Source organism: Erpetoichthys calabaricus, chromosome 2 (genome assembly GCF_900747795.2).
Source record: "Erpetoichthys calabaricus chromosome 2, fErpCal1.3, whole genome shotgun sequence".
Lineage (NCBI taxonomy): Eukaryota > Metazoa > Chordata > Cladistia > Polypteriformes > Polypteridae > Erpetoichthys > Erpetoichthys calabaricus.
Window position 1 is genome coordinate 26,676,932 of NC_041395.2, and position 15,872 is coordinate 26,692,803.

The following is a 15,872-nucleotide window of genomic DNA, read 5'->3' on the forward strand; positions in this document are numbered from 1 at the left end:
CTGGATGTTCAAAGATGTCCCAGTTGGTCCTACTGAAACTGTCCTGCAGCTGCTGAGAGTCTCCATCTGGACAAGTTTTAACTGTCCTTGTGCTGTTAGGGGCAGTTTTCCTGAGTGGGATGTATGCTGGAATTAAAAACAGTGACGTGTGATCAGAGTGGCCCTGGTGTGGTAGCGGTGTAGCCCTGTAGCCCTGTTTAATGTTTGTGTAGACTTTATCCAATGTGTTAGCTCTTCTGGTGGCACACTTGACGTGCTGATGGAATTTAGGGAGCACAGGTTTTAAATTCACATGGTTGAAGTCCCCAGCAGCAATATACACAGCATCAGGGTTCTTGGTCAGCTGACTGCTAATACTGCGGTGTAAAGGTTCAATAGCCGAGTTTGTATTAGCGTCCAGTGCTATGTAAACAGCTGTAATCATGACCACAGTAAACTCTCTAGGGAGATATATGGCTCACAGGTTCAGGGAGCAGTGACTGTCTACAGTCACTGTATTTGTACACCAGTTATTATTTACATACACACACAGCCTTCCTCCTCTGCTCTTACCGGAGTCACTGGTCCTGTCATGGCGTTGTGCAGTGTAGTCTGTTAGCTGGATAGCAGAGTCCGGGATCAATGAGTGAAGCCAGGATTCTGTGATCAACAGAACGCAATTGTTCTTTACGATATTATTTGTTGCCACCTGTAGGCCTCAGTTCATCGATTTTGTTGACGAGAGATCTAGCATTGGTGAGGAAAACACTAGGGAGCGGTGGTTTAACAGGCTGTCTATGTAACCTTGCTAACACGTCAGCCCTGCAACCTTGCTTTTGTTTTCTCTCTCCGTCGCCTGGCCGCGTGGATGATAATCCATGGAGAGCCGGGACTCCTCGCTATGTCTGCCGGAATGTCATGGGAGCGGAGAAACTCTGGTGAAACACTCCTCTCGCTGCACACTCAGATCTTGAGAAGTTCCTGTTGGCTGTAGATGTTGTTGGCTCGACAAGCTGTAGGTAAAATAAGTAGTAATACTAGCATACACATGCACACTAAAACCTGCGTCCGTGTTTGCCGCCATAGCAATACCATTCGCTAAAAATACTTGATATGATATGATAGATGTACGTACAAAAATAATTTTATTAAACTCATAATTGCTTTTTAAAATTTGATTAAGGTTTTAAATAATTAGCATGTATACCTACTTTAATTTAGTTAGCAACACATAGTAAAAAGTTTAATTTAAATTAAAAGAAATTTAAATAATTCTGCTTTTATTTATTTACATTATCAAATATTATTATCAAACTAGCTGTGTAAGCCCATGCTGTAAAAAGCCTGGGCTCCTAAAAAGTATTGAAATCGTCAGAAAAAAAATTGAAATGCGGAGTCGGTGGTTTCGTTTTGCCGATGTGCTCGCCCCCTTGTATATCAGCGGCTAAGCGAGTTTCTCTCTTCTCTGAGGTTTCGTTTTGCCGATGTGCTCACCTCGCTAAGTCTGTCTAAGTCCGTCTTTCCTCTGTGGTGTCACATTGGCAACGGAGTCGCTTTCTTTCAGCTTCATGCTATAGCCTCATACTTCTTTCTTCTTCCAACTCTTTAACTTGCCGGCTCTTTGAGCTTCAGGCTGTAGCCTCGCACTTCTGGGCTGGACAGACACACACACACTTCCACACGTAGATGTTTATATACTGTATAAGATACGCTATGCATGACTACTTCAATGTCAGACTAATCAACAAATAACCGTAACATAAGTGATTCCAGTGGGACTGATAATTGGAAGAAGGTGTCAGTGGAGGAGAATTTAAATTTTTTAATTAAGCATTATATTGCTGTTACAGCAGGTGTGACACACCCAAAGAAGAAGAGGAAGGGGAGATGGAGTGTTGGAAATGTGAAATATCCTTGTCTTAGGGCAGAGGGTGTATATGCCAGTCTGGTGTGGATGAGTGGGTCTCAGCACTAGATAGATAGATAGATAGATAGATAGATAGATAGATAGATAGATAGATAGATAGATAGATAGATAGATAGATAGATAGATAGATAGATAGATAGATAGATAGATAGATAGATAGATAGATAGATAGATAGATAGATAGATAGATAGATAGATAGATAGATAGATAGATAGATAGATACTTCCACTTTAATTTAATTATATTGTGTTCTTAATTTTTTCCTAATTCAAGTACTGTGTTTGCATTTCATTTTATCTGCGAGTTAAGTTAGGTTGTGATGTGCGGTCATTTATTCTCCTGATTGTCTCATCCACTTTTTGATTTTCTTGGTTTTTAAAAGCCTGCCATGTCCCTCAGTAAACAACACTCTGCTGCTACTGAAATGAAGAACAAGCTCTTCTTTACAAAATGGCAGTTTACTTTTATGGCACATGTTATTGTTTAGTTTTTGTTTGTCTTTGAAACAGTACGGATCTGATTTTATGCATTATATGCTTGGTCTAGTGTGGTTATTAAATCATGATGTCATGTTAACTTCATATTACTTCTCACAACTTTATTTCATCTTTTCAAAAAGCAAAAATGTTACTATATAATACAAAATAGTGTCAATCAATCAGTTAACTTATGATGCTTTTTGTAGGTAGCATAATAAAGTAACTATTATGAGATGTTCACATTGAAAATGTATTTGTCTTATTTCTCTTATTTTCTATTTTCTCTCAGAAATAATTTTCTATGAGCAAGTATAGATATGGGTTTCTTTATGAGTACAACTCTGTGCAGTATAATGCTCCTGATCATAGTGATTATTTATTTCAGGGTGTCACAATATTATTTTTGTTTTACGTGTGGGCGCTGACAGGTTATCTTCATTTCTGTTACCACTGTTCCCAGTTGCCAATGAACATTGGTTTCAGAAGGCACAACATTTAACATCATCAGTGTGATCCCTTAAACACTGGCGCAACGATTCATTCATATCCATGATAACAACAACAGCAATAACATTCTTATTTATTTATTTTTTGGATTTTATCGATTGATTATAGAATAATATTCCATAAAAATAAGTTTTACAAAACTAGGTTCGAAACAAACCATGAGAAAGAGAGCTAAGCCAGCAGACCAAAACTATAAACTAGTAAAATTAAGTAAATAGATAAATTAATAAATGAATAAAAATAGTGTTAAAAAAAGAGGTGAGTGAATCTGCTTCCTCAATTAAATTATTGTAAAATGTTATTGATTACATCCTGCCAGGTTTTGAAAAAGTTTTGAACAGATCCTCTAAGTGAGAATTAGATTTTTTCCAATTTTAGATAATATATAACATTAGTTACTCACTGACGTTAAAGAGGAGAGTTAGGATTCTTCCAGTTGATCAAGATAAGTCTACGTGCCAATAGTGAAGTAAAGGCAATTACAGTTTGTTTGTTCTTCTCTGCTTTAAGCCCCTCTGTGAGCCCCCCAAACACAGCTGTTAGTGGATTAGGAGGGATTGTGACCCCAAGGCTGTCTGAAAGGCATTTAAAGATTTTGGTCCAGAATGATGTTAATTTGGTGCAGGCCCAAAACATGTGGCCCAGTGAGGCCAGAGCTTGATTGCAGCATTCACAGGTTGGATCTTGCCCTGGAAACATTATGGACAATTTTAAGAGAGAGATGTGCTTGAGATATAATTTTAAGTTGAATAATTGTATGCTTTGCACATATGGAGCTCGAGTGAATTCTCTGCATTGCTACTTCCACTCCTTTTCTGAGATGTTGAGTGAGAGATCCTTTTCCCACTGTATGTCTTGCTGGAAAGTTAAATTTGGAGTGTAATTGTTCGTAGGATGCAAAGATGTTGTCTATGTAAAGATCCCTAAGTGATTTAATCCCAAATGTTTTCCAGACATTAAATACTGCGTACATTTGAGAGGGTGGAAAAAGGTGGTTCTCGTGCAGAGGTGCCACAGATAAAAGCTTCTCTATCTTAAAATACTTAATACTACTTAACCAATACTTCCTACATTGGTTTCATATTCTGAGTGAGTGAAGCACAATTGGGTTGTTAGGATTTTGGCAATGACTTGTACTTATTTCTATAGCAGATTTTTATGCAAGGAATATAGCTCTAATTTCTGAGTGTCTGGACTTGCAAGTGTCCTGATAAAAACCAAGATCCAGGCCTGTAATGACCTCTTGGACCAAGCTATCAACCTTTACCTTGGCAGTGACATTCATGTCTCTGGTGACTCTTCCTATGAAGTCAGTAGATGCATTAGGAGAGCATGGGGGGGTCATAAGGTCACTGGAAAGGGGTGTGTGACGCTCCCGATATCTCTGCAAAAGGACGAAGGTCCAAGTCTTGAGAGTCCTGGTGCTTCCTGTCTTGCTATATGGTTGCGAGACATGGATGCTATTCAGTGACCTGAAACGAAGACTGGACTCCTTCGGTACTGTGTCTCTTCAGAGAATCCATGGGTACCATTGTTTTGACTTTGTGTTGCTCACAGAATCCCAAAAGAGGCACATTACTTATATTATGAGGGAGCGTCAGTTACGGCACTACAGCCTTGTGGTGCGATTCCCCATGGGGTGATCTGGCTCACAGGATCCTCATTGTTGAGGACCAGAATAGCTGGAGCAGGCCAAGGGAATGCCCACGTAACACCTGGCTGCGGCAGATAGATTGTCATCTCCGGAGGGTGGGACTGGCCCACATGTCTGCCCTGGGAGTTTGCCAACCAGGATCCTGAGCTGTTTCGTCATGTGGTAGGTGCAGCAAGACACTGTACCAGTGCATGCTTCCCAACTTGACCTGACCTGACCTGAATATAGATCAAATTGCATTACACGATATAAAAGAAGAGTTACAATAGAAAAAAACAGCAAGTGTGACCACAAGGGGGTGCCAGAGAGACCCAAACCACAGACACAATGTTTAAAACATTCAAACAGTATTTAAAAAAGAAAGAATGCCATGAGTAATTCCATGAGTAAATAAAAGTAAGAAGAGGGGTGGAGAGTTAGAGCAAATCCAGTAGTTTCCTGGAAACCTATCCCTTCCAGAAGCTCTAACATGATTTATTACACCTACAGAGAATAAAAGGACCAAATTTTTATGTTTTACCAAATTATTTTTTCTTTTTATCTGGTCAGATGATTTTCTTCCTAGGGATCAAGAAAAGGTGATCAATGGTCACAATAGGCAAGTGGTCACTTTATGTAAATATTTTGCCGTATAAAACACCCTGTTTCTGAAGGGACCAAGGAAAAGTGGTCATCTTGTCCAGTTGGTCACCTTACACGGGTGGTCACATTAGCAGGTTTTCCTGTATTATGAGGTCAGCAGATAATGTGGACCAGGAAATGTCATGAGGGCTTATGAAGGCTGTCACAGCCTGAAATGAACAGTAGTGTTGATCAGCAAAATTCGTCAAAGAGTTTTTAGCAGCAAATTTTCTGGGTTCATTAGTGACCTTATTTGCCAAATTTTTCCCTGAAATGTTTTGTATGGCTACCTCAATGTTTTTTTTTTTTTTTCAGTGCCCCATGATGCTTTGGAAGACCATCATGACATCATAGTCAATGTTGGATGTGGATATCACTATATGATTTGTGCTACCTGCCCGATTCGAACTTTCATGCATGCTCTAAGCATCCTCCACCTCACATTTTATGGCGCTGCATGATGTGTTTTGTGCATGTTTTAATTACTTACAGTATATACATGCTGTAAAAGACAGGTGGTGCTGCAGAGCCCCATAACCCTAGACATACCACACTAAAACAGTCCCAAGTACAAAATAATCATTTTAATTTTGTTAGTTATTAACATATTTACATTAGTTGATCCATTAAAAATTTGGAGGTAACAATATGCTTAATTTGACACTTACTTTAGTAACATTGTACGTCGATGGGGGCTGTCCCAGACGGATGGGGATCCTACCCAGCCAGGACGCCTGGATGGTCCCTGTGATGCACAATACCTCCCCTGGGCCACGAGGGGGCAGCCACCCAGGTCTGCTTATGGGCCACTGGACCGGAGCTGGGACACTCATCCCTACCGGAGGACGTGGCCACCGCCAAGGGGTGCCCAGACAGCTGTGAGGTCCTGGATGGCAGCACTGCCGCCACACCAGGAAGTGCTGCTGGAAGAATTCCCAGGGGTACCCGGTGTGCTTCCGGGGGCTCTCTTAACACTTCCACCACACCAGGAAGTGTCGTCAGGGGGAGCACCTGGAGCTCATCTGGGTCGGTATATAAGGGACCGCCTCCCTCCAGAAGCAGAGCCAGAGTTGGGAGGAAGGAGACAAAGCTTGTGAGGAGGGGAGAGGAGGTCATTGAGAAAGAGAAAGAGAGAGAAAGGAAGAGAGTTGGTGGAAGAAGGCATTGTGGTGCTGAAAGGAAAAATAAAGAAGGGTGTTTTGGACATTCTGGAGTCTGTCTATCTGTGTCCAGGGATATGCTTTCCACAGGGCCTATGGTCACACCTCAACCTCCACCCAAGGTCTTCACCTCCTTGTCCAACTTTCTGCATTCAGTTCTGAATAACCTTAGAGTGTATTAGCTATTCAGAACACTTTGTAGAGGGTGAGGACTTTGTGCATTTTGTTTCGACTTTGTGGTTCTGTGTGTTCTGCTTTGGAATTTCGTGGTCTTTCTTTCCAGCCTGGCGGAACACTTCTGAGATGAATCAGCTCTCTGGGAGCTGTTCCAGATCATTTGTAAAGAAAGACAGTTTGTAAAGACCAGCAACAAGAGTTAATGGAAAAATATGTAGAATTACTAAAGCCTATGCAATGCAATGAGATGCATTCAATCTGGCGATGCAAAGCTCTGTGTTGCTGCTTCCCAGCTCCGTAAGATCAGGTTCAGATCCTGATTTGGTTATTATTGGTAGGGAGCTGCAGTGTTCTCCCTGCGTATGCTAAAGTTTACTCAGATTTGATTCCATGTTGCAATGTCAGTTGTTATTGCTAAACTGGTGAGTTGTGAGTGAGCACATCAGTGTGACGGGCAGGATGTTTGTCTGTTTGCCTGTGACAATGTCATGGATAAAGCAGGCTTGTCCACCCATTTTCAGAATCTATGTAGTTATGTTACATATTTGGCTGACTTTTTGGGTCAAGGCAAATTAAATGATCTCACAACATTAAAACAGATTTATATTATTATACACACACACAGACACACAGAAGTTATCTCAAAGTGCATCCACTAAGGAGCTGGTGACCCATCCAGAGGTGTGTCTTACCCCGTTGCAATAGTCCAATTAGGAAGAGAAAAGTTCCGACTAATATTCATTTTTTGGTTAAAGAAAATTACCATTTAGGCAGCAGAGCACAACTCACACCTAGTTGAAGGGGAAAGCATTTAGAACATTAAAACATTAGAACAATCTGGACGAGAACAGGTCATTTGGGCCAACAAAGCTCACCAGTCCTATCCACTTCATTCCAGCAAAATCATCCAGTCGAGTTCTGAAAGTCCCTAAAGTCTTACTGTCTACCTTACTACTTGGTAGCTTATTCAAACTGTCTATGGCTCTCTAAGTAAAGAAAATCATCCTAATGTTTATGTGAAATTTACCCTTAACAAGTTTCCAAACATGTCCCTGTGTTCTTGATGAACTCATTTTAAAGTCACTGTCTCGATCCACTGTACTAATTCATTTCATAATTTTTAAACACTTCAGTCAGGTCTCCTCTTAATCTTTTGCTTAAACTGTAAAGGCTCAGCTCTTTTAATCTTCCTCATAACTCATCCCCTGCAGCCCTGTAATCAGCCTCGTTGCTCTTCTCTGGACCTTTTCTAGTGCTGCTATGAACTTTTTGTATCCTGAAGACCAAAACTGCACCCAGTACTCCAAATGAGGCCTCACCAGTGTGTTATAAAGCTTGAGCAGAACCTCCTGTGACTTGTACTCCACACCTCAGGGCGCTATATAATCTCACATTCAGTTAGACTTCTTAATGGCTTCTAAACACTGTCTAGTTGTTAAACCAATTTAACCATTGGTCCATCATTTAAACCAATGATGGATGGATTAAAAGTCAGAAGTCTGTATGACCATCACCATCAAGTGACTCAGTGAGAACCCTAACTACAAAGAGGACTATTTCATTTATGTTAGGTAGAATGCCCAGGGGGGACTGGGTGGTCTCGTGGCCTGGAACCCCTACAGATTTTATTTTTTTTCTCCAGCCTTCTGGAGTTTTTTTTTGTTTTTTCTGTCCACCCTGGCCATCGGACCTTATTCCTTTTCTATGTTGACTAATGTTATCTTATTTTAATTTTGTATTTTGTCTTTTATTTTTCTTTTCTTCATTATGTAAAGCACTTTGAGCTACTTTTTGTATGAAAATGTGCTATATAAATAAATGTTGTTGTTGTTGTAGTTAGTTGATAGCATCGAGTCCACTATGAATGCTAAAGCCTCCTCATGAGGTGTACATAAGGTGTATTTGACGTATTTGAGATGTGGAAGGAAAGTACAACATCCAGAGGAAAACAAACTTGAACACACGGATTAGAAAATGAGTAAATCTGCAGAAGAACATTGGATTAACTTAACAAATACACATTTTGATTCTTTAACACTACATTATATATTAACTTTGTTTTTTGTAATTTATTTTTTCACATTATATTTGTTAGCAAAATCATTCAGATTAGATTAGATTAACTTTATGATTCCCATTGGGAAACATAGGTTCCCCCCAGAAGCTCCCACAATCCAAAGACATGCGGGTTAGGTTCATTGGTGATTCCATACTGGACTCTGTTGGAGTGTGGTCATGCAATCTCAAAAATAAAGGTGTCAGAGAGGTTGTTCAGAGCATCGCCATAGGCCAAAGGGGCCATCAACATGAAAGTTCCTTTATTAATTTAGCTCTGTAATGGGTTCCATTAATAATCATGAATAGATGATAAGAGATTTTTAAAGTCCCACTGGGTCCCTGATTTTTAAAAAGGACTCTCTCTGCATACAATCACACAGGCTTCGTTCACACTTCAGTATTCTACTACATAAAGATTTCTCATTTTTCCAAATGTTACGAATCTTTTTAAAGTCCAGTGACCCGATTTCATATGCACAGAACCTTTCCCAGAATGAAATGGTTCTTTGTCAAGCACTGGTTCTAAAATGAACGACACAACCTGGTACAATTCCAGCTTAGAGTCTTAATTTGTATGAGTGTGGGTGTTTGTGGCACGATTCCCTGAGGGTGATTCAGCTCGTAGGATCCTCATTGGTGGAGACCTGAGTGGCTGGACCATGCCAAGGGGTCACCCACATAACACCTGGCTGCGACAAATAGAAAGTCATTTCCAGAAGGTGGGACTGGACCACATGTCTACATGGGGGGTTGCCAACTGGGATCCCAAAATGTTTTGTCGTGTGGTGGCTGTGGCAATGTGCTGTACCAGTGCATGCTCCCCAACTTGACTTGACTTGGGTGTTTGTGATGGCTATTCATGGAAGTGGGCACTCCAGTGGACCCTCTCCTTGTCCAGTGCCATGTAATGCCTTGCACCCAAGGCAGTGAAGCATGAATAGCACTCTGGGATTACATGCACTTAACAAGAATAAGATAGATAGATAGATAGATAGATAGATAGATAGATAGATAGATAGATAGATAGATAGATAGATAGATAGATAGATAGATAGATAGATAGATAGATAGATAGATAGATAGATAGATAGATAGATACTTTATTATCTATCTATCTATCTATCTATCTATCTATCTATCTATCTATCTATCTATCTATCTATCTATCTATCTATCTATTTCGATTATGCATATATGCAGTGATTTGATTCAATTATGAACATCCATCCATCCATTTGCCAACCCGCTAAATCCGAACACAGGGTCATGGGGGTCTGCTGGAGCCAATCCCAGCCAACACAGGGCACAAGGCAGGAACCAATCCTGGGCAGGGTGCCAACCCACCGCAGGACACACACAAACACACCAAGCACACACTAGGGCCAATTGAGAAGATTATGAACATGCAGTGCATCAAAATCACCAACGCTAAATGAATAATTTGACACGTTAATAATATGTGGAATTGTAAAACGATGAGGCAATCTAAGAACTCAGTTAAACAATGGAAAGCTAGGAGAAAAAAAATCAAATATGTTCAAGAAAGTTGTTGCCTTCAGAGTCGTGATGCTGCTGAGTGATTCTGAATGCTTGCAAAGTGCCGCACTGCAAATCTCCCATCTGGTCATTATCTGTGTTCCTCTTCCCATGTTTGCTTTGGTGTTAACGTACTCTTCAACAAAGTCGCACAGAATTGTGGGAATCTGGAACAAACTACCGAGCTACGGAGCTGAAGCAGGAACCTTGACAACCTTTAAAAAAGAAACAGGACAAGATATTGGAGACAGCTTATCTATTAGCTAAACAAAGGGGCTTGATGGACTGAGTGGTCAAATGCTTTAAGTTGTTATGCAGGTTTGGGTAATGGCTGGTACGTTACTAGTCTCAGAGTGAGTGTGTGAGTGAGCGGTGAGTGTAAGAAATGGAGATATGTGTTTGTTAGGTGTGTGTGTGCGTTCACCTTGTAATGGACTGGCGGTCTACCCAGGGATAGCTCCTGCTATGCACTGAATGTTTGCAATTTTGAACACTTCTACACAGCACTGCTATGAATTATAAGGATTGAAAGATGGATGGGCGGATGGATGGATAGTCAGCAATGAGGAGACTGGAGTTCACATTCTGGATTCTCGCTGCTTAGATTCTGTATGTTCTCCCTGCGTTCATATGGGCACCACTCTGGTTTCCCACAACAGTACAAAGACAAGCGGGTTAAGGGAACTGGCAGTGGTACATTAGCCCATGTGTTTGTGTGTGTTTGCTCGCCCTGCAATGGATTGTTGAGTTGTCCTGGATACACAGGTTAAGAAAATGGATGGATCTATTCAAGAAGTTTGATGGACTGAATGGTTTCCACTCATTTGCCAAATTTCTTATGTTCTTATTTAGGTTTGGATAATCTGTAATACATTATTAGCCCCAGAGTGAGTGAGTTATATGTGCGATTAAGTGAGTGTAAGAAATATGGGTATATGTTTGTGAGATGCGTGTGTGTGTGTGTGTGTGTGTGCATGTGTGTGTGCACATGTGTGTGTGTGTGTTCACCTTGCAATGGGCTGGTGCCCTGTCTAGGAATTTTTCATGAATGGATGGAGGGATGGATGGTCAGCACAGGGTTACTGCTGCCTGATAATAAGTTTCCTCCCACAGTCCAAGGACAAGCGGGTTAGGTGAATTGGCATTGCTAATCTGGCCCTAGTGTGTGTGTCTCTGTGTGTGTGTGTGTTCACCCTGTGATGGACTGACACCCCACCCGAGTGTTACTCCTGCCTTGCACCTTATTGTTGCTCAGATGGGCTCCAGCTTCCCCAGGGCCCTACTCTGGATAAACAGGATTGGAAGATTGATGAATGGATGGATGCGAGAAGGGGTGGCACAGGCACTAAGGTGTCCAGGGTTCAAGTCCTGGGTACTCCCTGCATGTAGTCTGCATGTTCTCCCTGTGTTAACATGGGCACTGCTCTCGTTTCCTCTCACAGCCCAAAGACAGATAGGTTAGGTGAATTGACATTGTTAATCTGGCCCTAGTGTGTGTCTGTCTGTGTCTGTGTGTGTGTGTGTGTGTTCACTCTGTGATGGACTGACACTCCAACCGAGTGTTACTCCTGCCTTGCACTTAATTTTTGCTCAGATAGGCTCCAGCTTCCCCAGGGCCCTACTCTGGATAAGGAGATTTGGAAGATGGATGGATGCGAGGAGGGGTTGCACAGGCACTAAGGGTTCAAGTCCTGGGTGCTCCCTACATTCAGTCTGCATGTTCTCCCTGTGTTTGCATGGGCACTGCTCTCATCTCCTCCCACAATCCAAAGACCCTGTGTGTGTGTGTGTGTTTTCACCCTGCAATGGACTGGTAACTAATCAGATAACTAATTGGCTCACACTGTTCTCCAAGGTGACTTACGGCATCTGAGATACAATTGGTTGCATTTCTTTTCTCCAACCCCCCCCCCCACCCCCCCCCCCCCCCAAATATTGGAGCACAGTCCGGTGAAGCGACTTGCTCAGGGTCACACAGTGGCATTAGTGGGGTTACAGCGAGATGCCATATCCAAACTGCTGTTCCTGCCATTATTGCTGGGATTGGTTCCACCTGCACTGGATAAGCAGGTTAAGACAATGAATGGATGAACTCAAGATGCGATCTCAGGACTCTTCCTTACATTTTATTTTATTTATTTTGTGTTGTTTACTTATCACCAATGAAATCTCCTGCAGACATATTTTTCATGTTATTATTGTGTTTATGATGTTCATTTTAAATACGTAACGCGTTTCATAGGATACAAACAAAACCAAAGTTACTTCAAGTTCAAAGCGATTATTTTTCACTATACAGGTACACGATTACCTTTGTTGCCGCCGGTTATAACCGCTTTGATCGCTTTAAGTTTCGATTCCCAAAAAACGCCTAAAGACACTGCACTTGGAAGAAAGCGTGAAATAAATATATAACAAATAATACCGCCCTCGCCCCGTCCTATTAAACATCGAGAGATATCTCCGCCCACCCCTCTCCTCTTTTGGAAACCTACCACACCTATTACACAATCTGTGATTTGCTTTCTTTTTTTTTTCTTCTCTGTCTCTCTCTCTCTCTCTCACTCCTTGAACAGACACACTTTTGTTTGAGAGAGATTTTGCGAGGAAATCATGGAAGCCACACAATATTCTCAAAACTTCGTACCTCTCCAGCAAACCAGAAATTATGAACGACTGAAGGAAGAAGGGCCAGACTCCCAGACGGTGGTCACCGTGGTACCACCTGTAATCATACCGCGGGACCACATCATCTGGTCTCTCTTTAACGCCTTCTATATGAATTTCTGCTGCCTGGGTTTCGCGGCCGTTTATTTCTCGATTAAGGTAAGGAAGAGACTTTTCAGCTTAAGCGAACAGCCGTGCAGGAAACATATCTGTTTATACATGTACAGTATATGGATGGATGGATGGATATGCATGTGTGTAAGGCACCTTTAAGTGGGTTTATGTGGACGGGGAGGCTCGGAAAAGCAAACACCAGTGCCCGTTTAAGCACGAGGTGAATATTAATGAAGTACATAATGGTGTCAGTTTGGCTCAAAGGAGACATTGGTGTTTCTTTGCGGGGTACAAACGAGCAGCTTGATTTCAGATGTCTCTTTTGAATCCATAGTCATTCTGCGGTTTCCACTCTCCAGACAGTTCGTTGCACGCCGGCCGGTAACGGCGCACCTTCCTTTTACGAAGTCATGTCTTTAAGCTGGATTTGCTTAAAGCTTTTTTTTTCTTTCACTTACCAGCGCCATCTAATGTGATGTTCCTATTTTTTTTTTTTAACCCTTCTTTCCGCAGTCGAGGGACAGAAAAGTGGTGGGCGATATGGAAGGAGCGCGTCACTACGGATCCACGGCTCGATGCCTCAATTGCACCAATCTATGGCTGAGCATCCTGACTTTCATCATACTCATCATCCTGGTAGCAGTGGGGGTCTTTGTGGTCTACGACAGGGTGGCGCAACAGAACCAAATAGAAAACTACTATTCATCGGGATTCAACAATGGGAATTAAAGCTTCTGCAGAAGTGCCAAGCAGCTCTTATTAAACTTTGCAAAAAAATCCTCAGCTGTAAAATTAACCATTGGTTTGTTGGCTTACTGAAAACACTTGGTATGGTGATAAAGGATTGTATTATTTTATGGATTAGAATAAGTGGGTCCTGTCTGATTTTATATGTATATACATATTTAAATAGGGCTACATTTCATAGGGTCATGTGATCAATTCTAGGGGGCCAACTGTGGCTACAGGTTTTTGTCCCAACAAAATTCTGTTGGATTCCTTTCTTACAGGCAGACTGTTAATTTCTTACTTTCTTTGTTTTGATATCAATTAAGAAATTATGATGGGGATTTTTTTTTTAATTTATCATTTCTTTATGTACAGTATGTTACATGGGGGTGGCACAGTCATAGCATCACTGCCTTGCAAGAAGGAGACTGCAGTTCATATTCTGGATCCTCCCTGCAAGGAGCTTTTGTATTTCTCCTCATGTCTGCAATGGTTTGCTCTCATAGGTTAGAGACGTGCTAGTTAAGTGAACTGATGTTGCTAAATAGGCCCTGATGTGTGTGTGTGTGCTCACCCTGTAATGGCCTGGCACCTTCTTCAGGGACATTTCATGCCATGGTTTCAGATAAGTGGGTTTACAAAATTGATGGATGGATCTTACATGGAGATGATTTTTTCTGTATTGGTTTTATGATTTTCAATTCACTTTTCCACATTTTCTGGTTATTTAAGCCATTTTTCACTGATGAGCTTATCGGCGGAGTCTGCAGCCTGCCAGCATTTAGTCTTGTTTATCCCCATGTCTGATCTGCTAGCTGTTAATTGTCATTATTAGGGCATGACGAAGACAGCAAAGCACACAGAAAAAAAAAAAAAACGAGAATGATAAGAGAGTTAAGCATTTACAGCTATGGCAGAAAAACAAAGGAAAAATGCCAAAAGAGAGTTAAGCATTTAAATATTTAAATGGTATGGCAGAAAGACAAATATGTCTAAATGTTTTATAAATCACACTTTCTAACGCTTTTCTAAATGCAAAATAATAGATGAGAAAATAAAGGCCAGCTAATTAAAGAATGGGGTCAACTACAGAAAAATGGGACCAAAAACCTGCAGCCACAATGGACCCCCCAAGATTGACTGGGCATTGTCAGACTAATGCTTACAGTCCCCAGTGGAATCCAGGCCAAAATATTAAGGAAGGGGCATCTGCAAATACGTGGATTGGGCATGATGTGACAGAAGTTCCAAACAAGTCCACTCTTAAAGAGTTAAGGTGCCAGTGTGGCTCTTCAGAGTGATGCCACAGGTAAACCATTTTTTAGTTCCCAAAAAAAAAAGAACCACCCACGTGAAGATTCCAGAAAGACCCTTTTTTTGATTTAAATCTGTAACAAGCTTTGCAAATAACCAAAATAACAGATGGTGATTGACCAACGAAGCCATCATTTTAAAACCATTCTTGCTGCATATTAACACAGGCTAAGTTCAGGTTTTCTTGACTTGTTGGTATCTTCCGAGGTAGCCTGCTATACATTAAAAATGTTTTATGTTGTCCACATATTAGGAGCCTTTTCAAAGACCAAAGAGCTGACCTCATATTCAAAGAGGCCTCCCCAGAGCGTGTCAGCTGGTTCTTCGGTCAAGCAATAGGCCTACAAGGAACCATCCAACCCCATCAAGTGCCATTATTGAACCATTACTTTTAAGAATGTAGCATTATAACCAACCGTGTTTGATGTGTTATCTTTGGGGGGTCTTAGCCTGGCTTAATGACCCCCCTGGAGCCAGGCCTGACAAAGCCAATGGCATGTATGTATGCTATTCCTCTTTCTATAACCATTTTTTGTTAGTCAGTCTACTTACTTTTCTATACACAACGATTTTGATATGGGAGCAGGATCACACATGTAGTCAAATGATGTCTTCTTCTAAAGCTGTGTGGCACTTGTATCTTGTCCATTTATTTCTGGCTTTATTTCTAGAGTACAAAAACATATGCAATACTTAACAATTAATTGTTAATAAATTATTTTTTTGGCAAACTTTACCTTGTATGAATGTATTTTTCTTTCAACTATTTGAAGTTGTGAAAGAGGAATGCCTTCGGTGGGCTGGCGCCCTGCCCGGGGTTTGTTTCCTGCCTTTTGCCATGTGTTGGCTGGGACTGGCTCCAGCAGATCCCCGTGACCCTTTAGTTAGGATATAGCGGGTTGGATAATGGATGGATGGATGGATGGAAAGAGGACGCTTCAGTATACTA

At 41.3% G+C, this 15,872-nt stretch overlaps 1 protein-coding gene across 1 annotated transcript; it reads left to right on the forward strand.

Annotated features, from left to right (window-relative positions):
- The first annotated feature begins 12,604 nt into the window (after positions 1-12,604).
- Positions 12,605-15,659, forward strand: LOC114645706 (dispanin subfamily A member 2b-like). Its single transcript, XM_028793524.2, has 2 exons — positions 12,605-12,925; positions 13,394-15,659. Exons 1-2 carry the CDS (start codon positions 12,713-12,715, stop codon positions 13,607-13,609), a joined length of 429 nt encoding a protein of 142 aa, XP_028649357.1. The 5' UTR covers positions 12,605-12,712; the 3' UTR covers positions 13,610-15,659.
- The last annotated feature ends 213 nt before the right edge of the window (positions 15,660-15,872 follow it).